The following is an 18,431-nucleotide window of genomic DNA, read 5'->3' on the forward strand; positions in this document are numbered from 1 at the left end:
AACTGGTAGGCATCGGAAGCGGAACGTGAATAAATCTATTCCCCGGAGCCGTGGGAACAAGAAGATTGACTTGTCGGGTCAGCGAGGCTTCCGACACTTTTATCGCACGCGAAACCCCTCACGAGTTGACCTGATCAACGACGGTGGGCAACGGGAAAGTATCAAACTGTGACGTGCGAATCGACAACCTGTAGACTTGCCGCGGTCTAGATGGTCCGCTGGGGTGGTCGATTGAAAAACCCTGCAACGTTGTGATGGCCGAGGGAGAGAGTGTTCGCGGAACCGATCGCAGCACAGTCAAGCCTTGAGGGACTTGGTGAGCCGGATGTCGATGGCGTGGAGCGAGGGTGAACGCGATTGTCCGTGAAGACGAACCGAATTGAATCCCGAGTAAGGATGGAGGTCGATAGAGACGTCGGGTGCTTGACAGGAAAGACTGAGGAAAGCGAGGAGGTGGAGAGGTCGAGCTGTTTGGAGGTGATATGGCGAGGTGTGCTGGAGGAGTGTGGGATGTTCAAGGGAAAAAAAAATATGAGAGGAACTCGACTATTACACCCGGCACGAAACGGGACTAGCGCCGGTTTGAGGGACGCTGTATGTATGGGCGCCGTACGGAGAATGTAACTTTGCGCAGAATACGGACATCAAACTCACTTTGCTCTGACGGTGAGAGACAGGAACAAGAGACGAATAGAGCAAGGCATCCCAGCAGTGAAGAAACAATCAGACGAAAAAAGGTGTGCCTAGAGAGAAAACTAACACAAACATGATTGAAATAACTACACAACGTTCCAGAACGTCTGATCACAAAGGCACAGTGCAAATCCAAATTCCACAGCACAATCAAAGCTAAACCCTCAGAATACCACTCTATGTGTGGTTACAATGACTTAAACCCTCACCAGCATTACAAGAAGCTCCCGCCTTGAGCCTGTGTATCGTCCACCCGCCGTGTCATGGCAATACGAGCAGCAATTCCGTCAATACACGCCTAATAGATTACGCTCCGGGTTATGCCCTGCTACTCCACATGCAACACACCGAGCAAAATGCCGATTTCCTCAAATCCATGCGGTGATTCTCGACTGCTGGCTGGCGCCGTTTTTTTTTTTATTTGGGGGAGACAGCGCTGTGTGTATCTCGGGCATTATTGCTGCTTCATCACGTAGTTATAGGCGTCTGTCCCACTCGGATGCTGCGTGGTGAAGCCCGGGGAAGTGGAAATTCATCTCGTGCTTCTCATCCCGTCGCGCGAGGAAATGCCCCAAGTGCACTGGTCCCGGAACGCCCTAAAAAAAAAAAGCAAGAGTTAAAAGGCCAGATAATCAATCTACATTTCTTGCATTTAATCGGTGCAATTCATGCCAGTTTTGATTTGAGTGGTTGTCTCGTGGTTCCTCGGTCAATTCTAACTACTTGTAATCATGTACTCTGTAGCTATGATAGCCGGCGTTGCTGAGAGTAACATGGCACCAGATGATAGAACCAACAGTTTGCAATCGTTATCCCATTCTATTGACACCCCGCAAACTGTCAAGACGAAAGCACCAATTTCAACAAGTTTTTCTCACGGTCAGTGCTGCAGATTCCAAGCAGCATCCTTCTCCCGAGCAGGACGGTTCGATATTCCCTCGGAACCAAGATCCCCGCTTAGCTTCCCTCCCGCGAAAATTGAGTCAATAGTAAGAAAATATTTCTCAAATACCCCAGAAGGGTATGTTTCCATCACGGATCCGGCTGAAGCCGCATTTTGCTGGAGGGGAGCCGCAAGGGTCCTTTGATCAAACATCTGTTGACCAGCTAATAAATTCACTAACTAATAGTTATGCTAATGTGCCTTTCCAAACAGCGCTGTGAAGGTTGATTTCCTGGATTCCAGATACATGCGGATTTTAACGAACCGCTTCTCCACAAGACTTGGTCAATGAATGGCCTGTAACTCATTGATGTAATCATCAAACAAATTGTCAAAAGGCCATTCTCTTTTCCCTTTCACCTGTGCCCCTTTACCCTTTGGCCAGCCTTTGTTAATCGGTTTCCTTGCAGCAGATCTGACCGAGGCCATATAACATATCATAGAAGAAGGCTAAGCGGCATCGAATTGGCGGTGGGGTAATCCAGAACATAGAAAGGCATAACTAAGGCTGATCAAGGGATAAAAGTTTTTCAGATCAAGTCCCTCGCTACCATCCTTCAGGTCTCGAAACAGGCCCGTAAAGTCTGAGTCCCCGCATCTATAATTATAATAGTCCGAATTCCGGTTGTGTTTCCATACTGGCGAGCGAAATGATTGCACTGTGCTCTTTAACGACTGATAGCTCAGCATCATAAACGGAGCCTTGGGCCGTGGTGAAAGTAAGTTATGTGACTGCATCTCTTTGGTGAGAGCTCCGAGCATCATTGAGCTGCATTCAAAGCTACATCCTCGAGTGCCATCGATCAGAGCCTGGCGCAGCTGATGGAGCATCGAGATTATACGTTCGATAGCCTGCTCCCTATGATCGTTCATTTCATCTTGATTTCTTGTGTTAGCTAGCTATCTTAATTAATCAACGTATGTCATACCTAAAATTTCACCAGGGATCGGCAGTCCCAAACTCGTCATTGGACCAGTGCTTTGTGACATAGCAACCGATGTAGCACTTTTAAAGTGCGTTGGAAGCCGAAAGTACCAGGATAGCCATATCCAAAGAACCAAATCTCGTGAGTACGTCGTGGGCATGCTCCTCTCCACAGACCTAATCCAAGCATGGGAAAAGAATCCCAGGACAGGCTTGCACTCATAGTAATCCGAAATGACAGCAACTTTCGCAAGCATCTCAAGGCTCAGTTGTTGGGGTATATCATAGTGTTGGCAGTGGATAATCCTGAGCAAAATCAGAAAGGCTTCAGTGTCCCAACCGGAGGTGGTAATCTCGACAGAACCTTCTTCCAAAAGAGTAATGCTCTCTTTCCAAGCACCAGTCAGTATCTTCTTGAAGACGGGTGAGGCAAGCATTAAATGCTTTGCCGATACCTGGATGCAGGTAATACTTCTTTCTGTCAGATCTTCTTCTTGTTCGATGGGTGGCTCTGGCTCTGATTCTGATTCGGGTGCGGGTCCGGGTTCTGGCTCTGGTTCTGGCTCAGGCTCAGGCTCAGGCTCAGGCTCAGGCTCAGGTTGTGGTTCGTTGGACTCATCAACAAACAATGCCTTTCCCTTTCCTTTCTTTTTCTTCATTCCCCCCTTTTCCTTCTTTTTACTTGACATCCTCACAGTGAGATTCTCTGGAGTAGCAGGAGCGCTTTGGGAGCTGATGTCTAACGGAGCAGAAGCGCAGAGGAGTGTATCAGTTCCGACTTCTTCATCCCACACTGCAAAAGGAGTATCAGCATCGCTTAATATTATCTTCACTTCCCCACCTGAATCGAGAATATGCGTGGCTTGATTCATGTTGACACGTTTTGCACCGTCTCTGGGCTGTCAAAATCGAGATTGCAAAGTGAAAAGATAGCGGGATATTGATCGCAGCAGTGGTGAGGGTCGTGAACAAAGCCCCTCACTCACCTCCTTGGTAACTACCGTGGCTGCTTTCCATTGGCCCATAAAAGACAAGTGTTTGTTAGGTGTCGTGCGTTGCAGGTGTCGCGCCTCTCCCTGGATAGTTAAAACAATTGATAACTACAAGAGAAAGACAGGTCTGATGTACAGATGCAACAAAACACAATGAATGATCAAGCCGGTATACAAAGGGTTGACAATAATAGCAAGGAATTGCATGCTGTGTTTGATGAATGAGAGGAGCAGTTATTCTTTCCTAAGGTCGGAAGAGAGACTTGCAAAGCCGTAAAAAGCTTTCTTGAAAGCAGAAGATGTCAGGTGAAGAGTTAGTTAGCTATAGCTTATCTGGAGACGTTAGGATGTGGCACATCACATGCCCTAGCATTCTCAATCTGACATTGTTCTGAGGCTAGAAGGAATCCTTCAGGGCTGTTCACTGCCTCATTGATTAGATCTTTCAATCAGTCAGATCCCATGCCCTAACAAACTGCTCTCCGCTCTGAAACAATCGCGATTTCCAGCACGGAAGAATCTCCCATGGGGTTAAAAGAGATCATTACCAATGCCGAACCGTTAACAGCACTTTCTCCATTGGATTCGCATCGCCTTCGAGGGAGGTCGAACTGGTATCGATCCGGTTCAGAAGTTTCCACACCATCTTCCTGCTTAAGCCCTCGCGAACGGGTATCTTCTCAAGCGCATCTGTCCCGTTAAAGTATTTTGCGAAAACGCTCCAGAATCGATGGAGTGACATTTCGCTATCAAAGTCCTCTAAATCATTTCCACGTTCGGGAAAATGCTCATCTGGAAACCGTGACATGATTTCATCCAGCCAGCGAGCCTCCAGTGGAGAAGCCCGATGCGGTCGGAGAATCAACGATGAGGTTTGTGGTGAACCAGAGTCCTTTGCATGTCGCTGGAAGTATGCAGCTCTCTCCAGTCCAGGACGATAGGGTGGTGTTTTCACTATCGAGGGAGGACGATGAAGTTGAGACGTTGTCATTGATCTGGAAATCTTTTGCTTTGATGACTGTCGCCGTGGATGAAGCAAGATCTTCTTCCCTCTCCTTGGCTTCCTCCCTCTCCATTGCTTCCTCAACGATGCTCTTCACTTCCGGATCCACCTTGAGCCAACCAAACGTCCGAAGCTGTGTGACCCAGCCTCCCCTCATCAGCCAGGCAAGGATATCATAATAAACATCTTTGTGCTCTCTGCTAGGAATGAAATATGCATAAGGCCGTGGTGTGCCACTCAGCATCGCCAACATCTTGGGAAGACTGGGCATTGTTGGAAACGCCGCTTCATACGCAGCTGTTGCTAGCGGAAGTTTACTCAAGTCACAATTGGGGGATACAATATATGTATCCTGTTTGTTTAGCGGAGGCACAGCTCGAGCTCGACGCCAATATATAAGGTGGGTAGCCAGTACTTGAATATCACTAAGTGGGATGGACGAACGGGCAGAGATCTGGGCGAAGGACTTTGTTGGCTTCGACGAACGGATATAGTGAGCCAACGGAGGCCCTAGAGTGCCCATCGAAGCTTCAACGTCCTTCAGTATTGTATCTTCGTCGCTAAGCAAAAGCAGGGCAAAATGTTTTGCTAAAACCTTACTCGGGCCAGAATATTCCACTTCAGGCGCTTCATCTGTAGCTGAGACGCTATCTGCGGTAGTGAGCCATAAGCCTGGATATGCAGGCTCTGTTGGGCCGGGAAGATATGGAGTGGATGTAAGCGGGGGTATTTGAAGGCTCATCGTAGTATGAGGTGTCAGCGTGATGGACGCAATCTTCGAAGTTGATATACTCCGATAGACGGTTGCAATCGCCTGGGCTAGTGACGATTTAGACAATAACTCTTCATATAAAGCTAATAGGGAGGCCACTAGAGAGGAAGGTTAGTCAAACACAAGACAAGGTGCAGTTCAACGCGTTCAAGGCGTGGAAACATACTGTTTTCTCGAGCTTTCTCCTTGATTTGAAGTATAGTCTGGGCCTCTTTCCAGACATAATTGGCCGTTGCCTGCTCAGATTTAAGTCCCTTCCCAAGCTTCTTTATGACATTGTCGTAATTCTCCTTGATACGTGAGTTATGCTCAAGAATCGGCGGATTCATCACAAAAACAACATTGAACATCGTCATGGACTCTTTATTCCCGTCGGTGACAGACTCGTCCTCTTCCGTATTGGTCTCCATGGATGACCGACTAGGCTCGTCATCATTGTCAGGCTGGTCGGGCATATTATGAGAATGTTCAGCCTCATAATCCTCTCCGTCGTTGGTATGTCCATCATAATCGGCTCCCAAACTAGCCTCGTCCAATACGGTATATCCAGCTGGCGTTTTCTTCTTCTTTTTCTTCCACTTCTTCCTCCACCTCCCGTCCTCCCTCACAAAGACCGGCCATCCAACAAACGCAAGGTCATTAACTCCAACCTCGAACCGTCGTTTGTGCCAGGAAGACGACGGGCATAACAGCTTCTCCCATGTATTTGTAGCCAGTCCCAAAAAGCAATCCCAGGGCGGGTTGTCCGGCCCATTTGCGCCTCCAGCGCGTCTGTCATCTCGGTTATTCTCAGCGTCGTCCTGATCCGAGCTTTCTAGGCTTCTCTTTTTATGTTGCGCCGACGATTTTATAGTATGGCTCCCGGACGATAGACGGTGAAGATTTCGGTCTGTAGGCCGCGGGGAGCCTAGCCGCGGTGTGTGATTTGGCTCATCTTCGTCTGAGCTCGAGCCTTCATCATTGTCGCTTGACGGGCTCGAGTCAGAGGTCCTTGCCGGTTTGGCGCGAGAGCTGCGGCGGGAGGAAGCGCTTGCGACGGAAGGACTTGGGGGATAGTGGTAAACGAATCTTGGGCCGGCTCGGGAACAAGTGATAAGAATGATAGCGACCAGGCACGGATCCGGGGGACGTACAACGGAAGACATTGGATCACATTATCAAAGGGAACAAGAGATCTATTTCAACTCTTAGGACGAAAGAAACAATGTGATTCAACAAAGATGTATGTAGGAACTTCCGTCGCAACTTTTAAACCACCAACCTAGTGTACTTAAGAAACACACCAGAAGATTCACAATATTTCGCATGCGTCGCGCCTTTTTAACATGTCATTAGGAAACCCAAAAGATCATAACTTGTTTGAAATCATCTAATATAATACATTTGAGAGGAATTTCCAATGCTGAATGCCTGCAGCTAGCGACCTATATTTGCCCAAAAGTCCAATCCCAAACAGTCAAAAACACCGTCAACTCCACCATATATGCCAATGTAAATATATACACATATTCTAACATGATCCATGCAATGGCCTTTTTGCTCGGAAATATACGAAGCCCTCGCCCCATCGCAACGATCACTCATTTTGTTAACGATGGGTCTTTCGGCTTTCGATGTCATTTCGGACTTTGGTCCTGATTTCGCGTCATTCTCATCAAATACTAATCCCCAAATTCTTGAAGTCATCGGGAGCCATCAAATTCCTAGAGCAAAGTTGAAGCCCTTGTCAGTAATCCGGTGAACAATAAGTAATAAGCGAATTGGTAAATCACGAGGAGGGTTCTCAAGTCCACGTACTTCTCCATCCGACAATTCAAGTATCCCTTTGCCAGCTTCCGGCACTTTTCATCATTGACACCGCCGACTGATTTCAAGCAGTGCAGGTACGACGCGATTAAGTATTTGCATTCTCCTATCGATTTCACCGCGGTGATCAGTTAGGAACCTCTGATATTATATCCTCCCAGCACAAAAGGACAAAGGAGAAACGAACCATCATGGTCAAGAGGAAAACTACCGCGCTCCGGACTAAATTTCTATGATGTTAGCAGGCAATTCCAGTGGAGGGTCGCAAGGGAGCTTACGGCGTGGGTTTGATATTGACGGATCGTCCACCGGGGCTTCCAAAGCTCATGACTCACAGTTCCTTCACGGGCCAATGGATTTTACCCAGCCACTCAATCCAAACGAGACTGTCTGTTTACAAAAGTAATAGCCGGCGGTCCTATGCTTGCTCTTCTCGTTCGCGGAATTGAATTCAGTTGCAAACCAGACAAACTAAGCAAACTTGGTCTGTGCAGTTGTTCTCTGTTCCCATTGGTGGCAACTGTGGAGAGCTCCATTGCAAAATTGCATCAACACCAACACTGTCACAATGCAAACATTTTGCGGGATGCGACAACGGGAATCACCGCCTGAGGAGTTGGCGAGCTCGGGTTCCCCTTGACTGAGCCTCGATAGGAATGGAGGGTTTCTCGTTGATTGCGGGACGGTTAACACACATTAATGCTTCTCATTGGTTGTATACAACATGTATCCATCAGTACTTTAACCGGGATGACGTCGAAAGCGGAGAGAAGCTGTACTCCGTATATAAAACTACCTCTATTCCAACATCTGTAAAACAAGCTCTTTGTTTCCGCCCAAAAGAAAGCCGAAAAAAAAATCAAGTGGCCTCGTCACATCTAGCGTGCCTTCAACATGCCTATGTTAGTCCATCCTCTTCTTCTACGACCTATCACTCCCTTTCTCATCTACCGCCCTTCACTGGTTGGCAAGAGTTATTCCAACATATTCACCACCACAGCTAACACCCGCACCCAAACTTCTGGTAGGAAACTTGATGGCAGCTGCCAATGCGGCGCTGTAGAATTCACTCTACAGTCCCACACACCCGTGCCCTACCAGCTCTGCGCCTGCAGCATCTGCCGCAAGGTCGGCGGATACAGCGGAAGCGTGAATCTGGGTGGTATCGCCGAGAGCTTGCAGATACTTAAGGGAAAGGATGCTATCAAGTAATTATACAGACCCTTATCACTCTCCTATACTTCCGATCTACAGGATGGCTGAGGAATGGTATTCATGACTATAGGAAGTACAAAGCGATCAAAGACCGAGGCAAGCCAAACGAATCGATGTGTTCGAGTGAACGTAGCTTTTGCTCGAATTGCAGCACAATGCTATGGCTGTGGGATAATCACTTCCCGGAACTCGTTCACCCGTTTGCTTCGGCAATCGATACCGATCTACCGGTACCGGACGAGATGGTGTGCATTCTGGAGGATTCTAAACCGGCTTGGGTGAGATGGCCTGAGGGCAAGAAGACGGTCTATAAGCAGTACGGAGACAGTTTGGAGGGTTGGCACAAGAAGAAAGGACTATTCGTGGATTAAGATGTCTAGGCAAATGAAGATTATGTTGTATTTTCAGTTCCAAGTAATCTAATGCTAGCACATCAAGCAACGCCAGTGAAACGGTGCCCTAATTTTAATGGGAAATCTGGTAATCCCTGCTAGCACGGTTAGTTTCTACAATGCCAGATAAGGGGGAAGCCCGACAAAGCAGTGAAAGGATACAAAATTCTCAGTTCTCCAAGGTGATGTTGTTTCTTCAAAGTGTGACTCGGTAAGAACACAGCGAAAACAAAAGGGATCATCATGTGGGCAATGGTATACGATAACAAGGAAAGAAGAAAGGCAAAGAACGGGCAGAGACGTACCCAGAAGCGAGTTTCAACGCTGCGAGTCGACTACAAAGACCCTACCTAACCGCAAGATTTCGGTCAGTATACAAACATTAAGCAAACTTTCGCTTGTGAAAAGAGTAGAAGATATCATCTAAAGTCAGGCTTTTCAGCCTATACGTTAGCATCCAAAGGTATTAATGTCTAGAATAAGTTTCCAGAACATACCTCATTAAATCAGAATTTTCAGTGTTATACGTTCATACCCCGACAATAATGTCAAGATCAAACAGTGTGAATAATGTTCATCATAGAAAGATGCTGTGTCTATACAACTCCAAAAAAGACGTGTCATACCTGTTCGACAACGGTCTAGTCAGCCCGGAGCTCTAAAAGTAAGGACGGCGCCATGGTAGCATATCGATTTATGTAATAATCAGCTGACGAATTCTCAACAAGCCTCTCAACTGACTGTCAGCCGCAGAGTTGTACAGTCCGCTTGATTGGATGACAGGAGAAGAGGGCAATCTGTCCGCCCGTTCGTTCAAGAATTCCTCATAGAAGAGCGTGATATCGAGGCAGATAGGGCGGAAATGTAAAAATCATACCTTTAGTGCGAAATCATGTCAGTAAAGACCATCCACAAGAACAATCGGTTGCAAATATGAAACTTAAGGAGAAGCTTTTACAATCGAGAGAAGAATGAAAGAGCTGGTCAGACAAGGCTGAAACTTAGAACATGACAGATTCCACATGGTGATTAAGTTTGAGGAATGCCTTTGCATGTCGTAATAGTCATCACAATAAGAGGGAAAGTAAACTTGCTAGTTGGGCAATCATACCTTTCTAACAGAAAATCCTTTCGGCTGAATTGTAGGAAGAAAATATTCTTGTTACACTCCTACTTGCAGGTCAGTAACTTGCAATAATAAGAATATGAGTAGAGTAAGGGAGCTATTGATATCTTTTCAGAGTAATTCTAGAGATAAAATCTGCTCCTTCATGGGTTGTAGGATTTGGATTGTTCGTGGAAAAAGGATCATCATAAACAGAGATTGTAGATCCATCTTCAATAAAAGAATGTAAACATACCTAATCAATCACTTTGGGCTTCGTACGGACGGTGTTGTTGTAGGAGCTTCGAAAAACCCTTGGGGCGATGCGAGAAAGATTGAGAGAAATGTTTGTGTGGAATTTGTCGACGCGAAATTTATGGGCGAGGGGTGCTGCTGGCGAAATAACCCATGTGCGCAACTCTGCTTACAAAGCAAGTCTCAGCCCCTTTTCATTGCCCACAACAGACAAGTTTGATATCAGATTGAAGCGATTGAACAAATTTCGTTTTGCGGAAATCCTTTTCATTATTAAACTGAATACATGAAGCGAAGAAATACAGACAGGGGTATAGAATAAATTTTAGAAGTTCTCTCCCCTGCGCCGCTCGAATAATACAGAATGGCCCATGAGAAGTATGAATGTGAAGCCCAAATCCATTTACAAAAGAATCGCGAGCCCGAGGATACCGGCAGCACCGGCGAGACTAGCCGCAACGGCACCAGTGGGGCGGGCAGCATAGTTTCCGGATGCGGAGGCGGGTTCGCCACCAGCTCCAGCTCCGGTCGCCTGAGGGCCGTTGGCAGTCCCAGTTAAACCACCAACCATGTTGAGATAGCTCTTCACGTCGCTTGGAAGATCGCCATACCACTCTGGGGTCTGGCCGGCTTTGAGGCTGCTGTAGAGATCGGTGTTGAATTTATAGGCATTTGTCGGGTTGGCTTCGATGCTCTGGCGGACTTCTGAGGGGAGAGCAGTTTCGAGGACGGATGCAATGCCAGGGGGTGGGATGTATTTAGAGAAGCTCTTCAGGTCATCGAGAAAATCTGTGGGGAGCGATGTTGGGATTTCGCCAATCAAGGATGTTCTGTCACGATGTCAGTATATCTTTGTTGTCAACGGCAAGGCTACTGGCAACTTACATATCGCCAAGATCAATGTCAATTTCTTGTGGCTTCGGGTTCGCAAGGGCCGTGGTGGCCGAGAGAAGGAGGAAAGCAATTGTTTTGAACTGCATGATGGCTAGGGCGTAGGACGTGGGAGAATGCCGGTCTTGTAACTTGAGATATGGGAGAAATTCCTGAAATGAAGAGCACAGCTGGAGAGTAAAATCGAGCAGGATGTTGGGTGAATGTAGTGAACCCGAAACAAGGCGAAGGGGGGGTCAGAGAGTATATATAGGGACTGACACCTTCATATCAAAGGCCTCAGGAGGCGCGGAAATTCACTCCAGCCCAAATAACCTAAACGCAATCCCAGGCTTAGCCTCCGCACCAAGATCAACGGCTTGGATGCATCACCATTGGGGGAGTGCCTGGAGTGGAGACCCTTGAACAGCCTCAAGCATCTTAATTTCGTATTTTCCATGCCCATGCCCCCTTGGCATGGGGCGCTGGCAGTTTGTGCTCAGCTCGAAAAGACCATCATGACTTGGGCTTTCTTCACACATCCAGGCTGGAAGAACCCATCCGGAAGTCCTTAGCGCATTCGAAGGTTCTGCGGCTTTGAAAGGCTGGACTTCCAGCGGGCTGTGTTTGCACCTTTACGCGGCTCGCCAACGTGGTCCCTGAGAAGAACCAAGGGCGTTGTCTGTGGCTGAAATCTCACCGAGTTTTATCCAAATTTAGGCAAGCCTTGTCAGTGTGAACAGGGAGTGTTTGAGGTTAGTGTTTCGCCTGATGATGCGGCAGTCTCAGGCGTACTCACGCCGGCTAGTCGGGGCTCCCCTATTTTCCAACTCCGTCCCCACGAGTTATGATATTCGTCAGATATCAAAAGACAGACCGTCAGCAAATCCAGCACCTAGAAATGTTGAAAAAGAAGAGGCAATAAAGCGACACTTGGAGTGAAGCCATTTCTCATTGCAAACAAACAGAGGAAGATTGCCAGAACCCTCTGCCGCGAAACCCAACAAATCTCTAGCAAAAGCAAGCAAAGAGAGATGTTGATAGGACGGGAAAACAATGACAGATTTACCCTGTACTCCTCGATCCCAAATCATGGAGATATCAACTCTTGCTGCTACCTTTTTTCTCTCGCATTTCTTTGTTCCCTTACCTTGTAATGTCTCGGGTTCCCTTTGCAATTATCTACTTCTCCCATAGCCGCTTGGTTCACAGGTCTTTCCCGGTATGGAGTATCATGGTGAGAGACTAATCTTACGAACTATCGGTTTTTCTATCCATTGGAAACGAATCCACTCTACCAGACCTCAGTGGCTTTACAGCGCGATTTTCGGGCTTGGGGAACGCCAGTTATATTGCCCTATCCATAATGTTTTCATTCCTCTAGGCTCTGGCACTATTGCTCGGTGGCATGGGCTGGATTTCGGCAATTAGCCTACCTCCCGTTTTATCTTCCTTCGCGTTTCTCTAAATATGAGAAGTCTGATGATATCGAGGCTTCTTCCGCTACTGGCACCACGCACAACACGGAAGAAGCTCCACGAACCCTGACACTCTCCAACGCTGAAGCAGCACAATGGAACAGAGAACTTTTGCTAGAATTCAAGGCCGCCTTGGAAAAGAATCCTGCAGTGGATCTAATATCAATGTTCCCCGACTCTTATCATCATGAGCATCGAAATGCTCAGTATCCTCAACTGTCTTATGCAGCGGAAATCAATCTCCATGCACTAAATGAACTTCACAACGCCCTCAGACGTAAACCGGAAGTCAATCTGCTATCTGCATTCCCACCAAATTATACGCACAGGATCACAATGGCGACCGGGCCCACAACTTTGTCGTCTGCAGGGAAATCCATTCCTCAGAGAAGTGCTCCCGAGTTCCGCAAACGTCTTGATCTTGCTGTGACTGCTTCAGTTATCTTTCCGTTGTCGGAGGAGGTGCTCTCCTTGCTTGCACGCTCAGGAGGGTCAGCATATAGTGGGCCAGCTGATGCAGAGGAGTCACTCGTCCTCTCCTTGAAAAACCTTCTTTGGGATTCAACGAAGCTCTGGGAAAATCCTGTTAGAGGTGTGGTGGTCAAGTGCAGTGAAGGTCTCGTCGCCAAAGTCATCACAGGAAACAAAGATTACACGGAGTACACGAGCTTGAAATTCCTTGAAGAATGGGCGCCTGAGATCCCTGCACCAAGACCACATGGTTTGGTCGCTTTCGGACCCTTTCGGGTCATATTCATGTCACATATTCCGGACATGACCTTAACCCAAGCATGGCCCAGCCTTTCCCATGAGGAAAAGTTGTCAATTCAACACCAGCTCGATGACATCTTCCGCCGACTGAGAACACTTCGGCAGGATGATGGTAAGGTACTTGGAGGGGTCTATGGAGAAGGGGTCAAAGATCTCCGTGTTGATGAATGCGCCCTGTTCAAAGGCATCACCACGGCGATCAAGTTCAACGACCTGCAATTTTCCGCCCGCCACCATGGCAGTTCCACTTACGTTGAATTTCTTCAGTCCTTTTTGGAAAATGACTACTCCATTTCAATGAATGGATCTGTTTTCACGCACGGTGATGTTAGGACTGATAATATCATGGTGAAACAGGATGCCAACGGCTGCTATATCGTTACTGGAATTATTGACTGGGAGTATAGTGGCTTTTATCCCGAGTACTATGAATGCACTGGGCTGACTCGCACTTTGAGCCTGGTGGATGAAAATGACTGGTATCTCTATTTGCCAGAGAGCATATCCCCATCGCAGTTCCCCGTACGTTGGCTGGTTGATCGGCTTTGGGGCATCCATCTCAGAACCACATAGCCCAAGCCAGAATCTAATACTGAAGAAGTACTTTGTGTAGTATATACGCATTTAATGCTAGGAAAGCAGATATCCAATTCTTCTTGTAAGACGCGTGTAATACAATTCATCATCGTTATACTACTTCCGTACGCGTCAAACAATTGAGCAATTCGAGCTCTTTACTCGCATATGGACCCTGTAACTGCTCCGTACGCGAGTGCCTTTTAGCAGCTTGGCAGCCAACTGCCCATCATCCCTGCTGAACGAAATCCGCACATACTCCCCAACCCGTGCGAGCACTCCTCATCTAGCTGTGCCTAATGTTAAGAGTGTAGTACCTACGAGTGTTTTCCTCTTCTCTAATAAAAGTTAGGTCGAAATGGACCGACATATGAGCGAGATTGAGGATACTTATCCCTGAAAATGGCCTATTGCTGTGGGAAAAGACGAGCAGAGCATACACTCACAACCCTACCCAGAGATACAATGATCTCAGGCTTACCTGCCGCTGCTGACACCAAGCAGCCTGTCTTTCTGTTTAATTTTGGCATCCCAGTTCCATTGGTGCCGTCGCCCAGAGGTTCCAGGTTTGCCAACTTGGTTCCCGGTTCACTGACGTTATCCATCAAGACCCGATATCCAAACGTATTTATTATGGAAGTTAACATACATCTCTTCTCATGAATTGACCTTCTGTGATTTACTAGAGCTTCTGTTGGTCGATAAACAAAAGAGGAGATCCAAACATTGGACTGTTCATTATGGCTACCCGTCACACTGTGTTCAAGCTCAATACCGGGGCAGATATCCCAGCTCTTGGTTTTGGGACATGGCAGGATGAGAATGCGCAGGAGGATGCTGTCCTTACCGCGATCAGTGCCGGGTTTCGTCACATCGATACGGCCGCGATGTAAGTATACCGTCCTTGGAACGCGGTATCTCAAACGAAAAACGGGATACTGACAGTCAATGGTTAGATATGGAACTGAAAAGGCAATTGGGAGAGCTCTGAAACGAAGCAACCTATCTCGGGAACAGCTTTTCATCACCAGCAAATTGTGGAATAACAAACACCACCCTGACGATGTGGAGAAAGCGGTTGATCAAACACTCAAGAACCTAGAGGTTGACTATCTTGACCTGTACCTCATGCATTGGCCCGTTGCCTTTGCCCGTGGCGACGAGCCTTTTCCTCAGGATTCTCAAGGAAATCCCAAAACCGCTGACATTGACTACGTCGATGTATGTTAAGGCTAACTTCCTTCAGACCCGCAAAAGTTTTGCCAATGGCTGACAACTGCTCTCTCAGACATATAAAGCTATGGAAAAGCTGGCGAAATCGGGGAAGACTAAAGCTATCGGAATCTCGAACTTCTCCAAGGCGGAAACGGAAAGGCTACTTCAGAACTGCTCCATCGTTCCGGCGGTCATTCAGATGGAATTACATCCCTGGCTACAGCAGAATGATTATGTCGAATGGCTCAAGAGCAAAGGCATCCACGTCACACAATATTCGTCCCTTGGGAACCAAAATGAAGTCTACTCTGGCCGCGAAAAGTATGGACGACTGATCGAAGACGCAACCCTTGCCAAGATTGGTAAGAAGTACGAGAAGACAGGGGCGCAAATAGCACTTGGTAGGTTCAGTGTGCATTGAATAGCCACAATAGCACTTTGCTGATGAAGGGTATAGCATGGGGTATAAACAAGGGCCACTCTGTTCTTGTTAAATCGAAGACACCTCAACGCATCCAACAAAACTACGAGTCCGATTTTGAGCTGAAACCAGACGACATGAATGCCATTGCAGCAATGGATAAGAAACTCCGGTTCAACGATTCAAGCGCCGAGTTTGGCTACAACTTCTTTACGGACTTGGAGGGCAAGCAGAAATAATTCTCGACTTGATTTCGAAGATTTTGTACATATAGGTGTGGGCCTGTGTTTCAGAGGAACTATTTGTTGCTCTTTGGTGGCTCGTTCTCGAATTCGCTGGGAGAGTCCGGCGCGAATCGTGTAACTAAAATCCAGATGCTACTTTACTATGAAGCAGTAAAGATTTGAGAATATCAACTTGATCGATGACCTTGTCGAACTCCATCTAATAGCGTGGCGTTTTGTTATCCCCATCTAAACACCTTCAATTGAATCCGAGCATCCATGGAACCAACGGCTCATTTATCGCCTGTTCGACAAATCTTTATGCAAGTCAAACTCGCCCAAACAAGGCTGGTTTATATTCCTTTTGATATACTTCCAAATCAAAGCTTCCATCCCGCAGATCCGCACTGTCTGGATCCCCAGCCCATATAAAAACGCGACAATCCCTCGCGACAGTACCATCCTCCAGCTCCACCTCGCACTCAGTCCAACTGTACGCGCGCGTTTCGTACTTTTGCAGCCGCTGGAATTGATCGATATCATCGACCATGAACACTTTGCCCGTGACCTGTGTGCCCTCATGCGGGATCAAGGTCGGGTAGATTCTCCACATCTTCATTTTGTAGTCGCTCAGGACGGCGGACCGGAGTGGTGGAGGTTTGGGGATACGGAGGACTGCTTGGATAACGTCGGTGTCCATGAGAGAGCCGTAGACGAAGAGGAGGGCGGGGAATTTGGCGGATGAAGGTGCGGTTTGGCGCTCAGGCCCCCTTTGAGTGTCTTTTTGTATTTGTGTAGAGTTCTCCATCGTGCTGGCACAGTGGCACACAGTGGGAGACCGAAAGCGATCGACGGCAGAGTGTGATTTTGAGAGATCGCGGGGCAGCTGCGGTTGTCGTGCCTCCCCTGCCACTTTGGAAGCCTTTAGCGATGGTAACCGCCTGGGAATCCTCTAAAGACCAGCATGGTCGCCCCTATCGATTGTTGCCAGAGCCCCTGGCAACACTGAGCATTTGGGGGTGTGCCTCGAGGAAGCCGGTTCGAGTGCGCAGCCAGTGATTGATCCGCAAGCAACAAGTGTCCGGCTTGTCTCTCCTGAGGTTCTTGACCTGAAGTTGGACGCGGTTGTTGCAACTGCCAAGGTTCTTAGGGCTCTTGCTCAACAGGCCCAGAAGCAGTAAGCTGACGTGTGCCCATTGCCTCTCTTTGGATCTTGTGTGTTGTGACGCTTTTGCTGCGGGCTGCAGATAGTTATCACTATTACTACACAGTGCAGCAGAATCTTTTGCACACCTTCTGGTGTATAGTTAATCAGCTGAAGTTCAAGTAAAGGTTACTTATTTGAACTTCTGTACACCTTTTCTTGGTTGTTTGGCGCTTGGGTAACAAGAGTCTCCCCGTAACTGTCACACTCCAGCGTGCTGTGACACCAGTTTTTCTGGTTACATGAGTTATATTTTCTTTTCATCAAATGGGCCCTCAGATTTTCCGTCGCGTACGGTCATTCTCAAGGAGTAGCGGCGGTGACGATGCGTCGGGAAAAAAAATACTCTCCAAGCGACTGGTACTGTCTTATATCATAGACTGGATTCTCATACTGTGAGTTTCATCTCTATCTCGTCTGTATACGATATTGACGGATGTCTACCCTGCAGATTTGTCGCAGCTTCGGGGCGTATCGTCAAAATCGCCGAGCCGAATAGGAGACCGTTTAGCCTCACCGACCCAAATATATCCTACCCGTTCGCCGTTCATGAAAGAGTTCCCGTATCCTCACTGGTGGTGGCTAGCCTCCTTGTGCCAGCAGCCGTGGTCGCCCTTTTTAGCCTCATCCTCGTTCCGGGCCCGACGGGGAAACGTGCCTTTGCCGCTGAAGCATTGCGGCGCAAGCTCTGGGAATGGAATGCTGGGTGGATGGGGCTGGGTGTTGCATACGCTGGCGTTTACGCGGCGACGGAAGCAATGAAAGTTATGTTTGGCAAGCCAAGGCCGGATTTGCTCGACAGGTGTGATCCTGACTTGTCAAATATTGCGAGATATGCCGTTGGAGGTCTGGGCGGGAAGATCTCTGGGGCTCCTTCTCTCGTTACTTGGACAATTTGTCAGAATAGGACGCAGAAGCTCTTGAGGGATGGGTTTGTTAGCTTTCCAAGCGGTCATTCTTCAAGTATGTATCCTCCGTACGCCCGGAAAGCCCTCGATAGTAACCACGGCTCCCTAGTGTCCTTTGCTGGTTTGACCTACTTGTCACTCTGGCTATGTTCGAAGCTTGCCATTACAATTCCATTCCTGTCTTCACATCGATCCGCGAGGGCGCCTCGCGATTATATGATAAGTGATTCAGACCATCCCTCTGTACCCCTGCGGAATCGAGCCGCACCGCCGCCCATCTATTTGATCATCCTCGCTTTCGTGCCTATTGTTGCAGCAACCTATATAGCTTCGAGTCGCTTTGCCGACGGCCGCCATTACGGTTTCGACATTCTCTTTGGAGCCCTTTTAGGGATATCGTTTGCTTGGCTCGGATTCCGCTTGTACCATCTTCCTCCCAGCTCAGGGCAAGGATGGGCATGGGGTATGCGGGACAGAGACCGAGCATTTTTTGGGAACATCGAACACACCAGCTACGCCCCCGAGAAAGACCCGTTCGACGCAGATGATACTCGTCTCCCGTCAGATTCTGCTAGTAGAAATCGGGACGGATTATTACCTAGCACGGACTTGAGACCAAACGCGCCTATACTGATAGACCGCGAGATAGCCACGGTAGATGCT

General features: G+C 47.9%; 8 protein-coding genes across 8 annotated transcripts; 3 read left to right on the forward strand and 5 right to left on the reverse strand.

The window, feature by feature from the left end:
• Window positions 1–206: 206 nt before the first annotated feature.
• Window positions 207–704, reverse strand: UREG_03463 (uncharacterized protein; the record flags this gene model as incomplete). The annotated part of the gene is made up of 2 exons (XM_002543900.1): window positions 207–495; window positions 655–704. The coding sequence occupies 2 exons, from the start codon at window positions 702–704 to the stop codon at window positions 207–209; spliced, it is 339 nt and encodes a 112-aa protein (XP_002543946.1).
• Window positions 705–2,086: 1,382 nt separating this feature from the next.
• On the reverse strand, window positions 2,087–3,433 carry UREG_03464 (uncharacterized protein; the record flags this gene model as incomplete). Its single annotated transcript, XM_002543901.1, has 2 exons — window positions 2,087–2,514; window positions 2,566–3,433. 2 exons carry the CDS (start codon window positions 3,431–3,433, stop codon window positions 2,087–2,089), a joined length of 1,296 nt encoding a protein of 431 aa, XP_002543947.1.
• Window positions 3,434–4,365: 932 nt separating this feature from the next.
• UREG_03465 (uncharacterized protein) lies at window positions 4,366–6,473 on the reverse strand (the record flags this gene model as incomplete). The annotated part of the gene is made up of 2 exons (XM_002543902.1): window positions 4,366–5,426; window positions 5,495–6,473. The coding sequence occupies 2 exons, from the start codon at window positions 6,471–6,473 to the stop codon at window positions 4,366–4,368; spliced, it is 2,040 nt and encodes a 679-aa protein (XP_002543948.1).
• Window positions 6,474–8,028: 1,555 nt separating this feature from the next.
• UREG_03466 (uncharacterized protein) lies at window positions 8,029–8,720 on the forward strand (the record flags this gene model as incomplete). Its single annotated transcript, XM_002543903.1, has 2 exons — window positions 8,029–8,342; window positions 8,420–8,720. The coding sequence occupies 2 exons, from the start codon at window positions 8,029–8,031 to the stop codon at window positions 8,718–8,720; spliced, it is 615 nt and encodes a 204-aa protein (XP_002543949.1).
• A 1,784-nt stretch (window positions 8,721–10,504) lies between these two features.
• UREG_03467 (uncharacterized protein) lies at window positions 10,505–11,081 on the reverse strand (the record flags this gene model as incomplete). Its single annotated transcript, XM_002543904.1, has 2 exons — window positions 10,505–10,931; window positions 10,987–11,081. The coding sequence occupies 2 exons, from the start codon at window positions 11,079–11,081 to the stop codon at window positions 10,505–10,507; spliced, it is 522 nt and encodes a 173-aa protein (XP_002543950.1).
• Window positions 11,082–12,127: 1,046 nt separating this feature from the next.
• On the forward strand, window positions 12,128–13,893 carry UREG_03468 (uncharacterized protein; the record flags this gene model as incomplete). Its single annotated transcript, XM_002543905.1, has 3 exons — window positions 12,128–12,183; window positions 12,356–13,742; window positions 13,855–13,893. The coding sequence occupies 3 exons, from the start codon at window positions 12,128–12,130 to the stop codon at window positions 13,891–13,893; spliced, it is 1,482 nt and encodes a 493-aa protein (XP_002543951.1).
• An 851-nt stretch (window positions 13,894–14,744) lies between these two features.
• UREG_03469 (uncharacterized protein) lies at window positions 14,745–15,671 on the forward strand (the record flags this gene model as incomplete). Its single annotated transcript, XM_002543906.1, has 3 exons — window positions 14,745–15,017; window positions 15,085–15,412; window positions 15,469–15,671. The coding sequence occupies 3 exons, from the start codon at window positions 14,745–14,747 to the stop codon at window positions 15,669–15,671; spliced, it is 804 nt and encodes a 267-aa protein (XP_002543952.1).
• Window positions 15,672–15,984: 313 nt separating this feature from the next.
• On the reverse strand, window positions 15,985–16,464 carry UREG_03470 (uncharacterized protein; the record flags this gene model as incomplete). The annotated part of the gene is made up of 1 exon (XM_002543907.1): window positions 15,985–16,464. One exon carries the CDS (start codon window positions 16,462–16,464, stop codon window positions 15,985–15,987), a length of 480 nt encoding a protein of 159 aa, XP_002543953.1.
• Between the last annotated feature and the right edge of the window lie 1,967 nt (window positions 16,465–18,431).

The sequence above is a fragment of the Uncinocarpus reesii genome, genomic scaffold (genome assembly GCF_000003515.1).
Source record: "Uncinocarpus reesii 1704 scaffold_2 genomic scaffold, whole genome shotgun sequence".
Classification (NCBI taxonomy): Eukaryota; Fungi; Ascomycota; class Eurotiomycetes; order Onygenales; family Onygenaceae; genus Uncinocarpus; species Uncinocarpus reesii.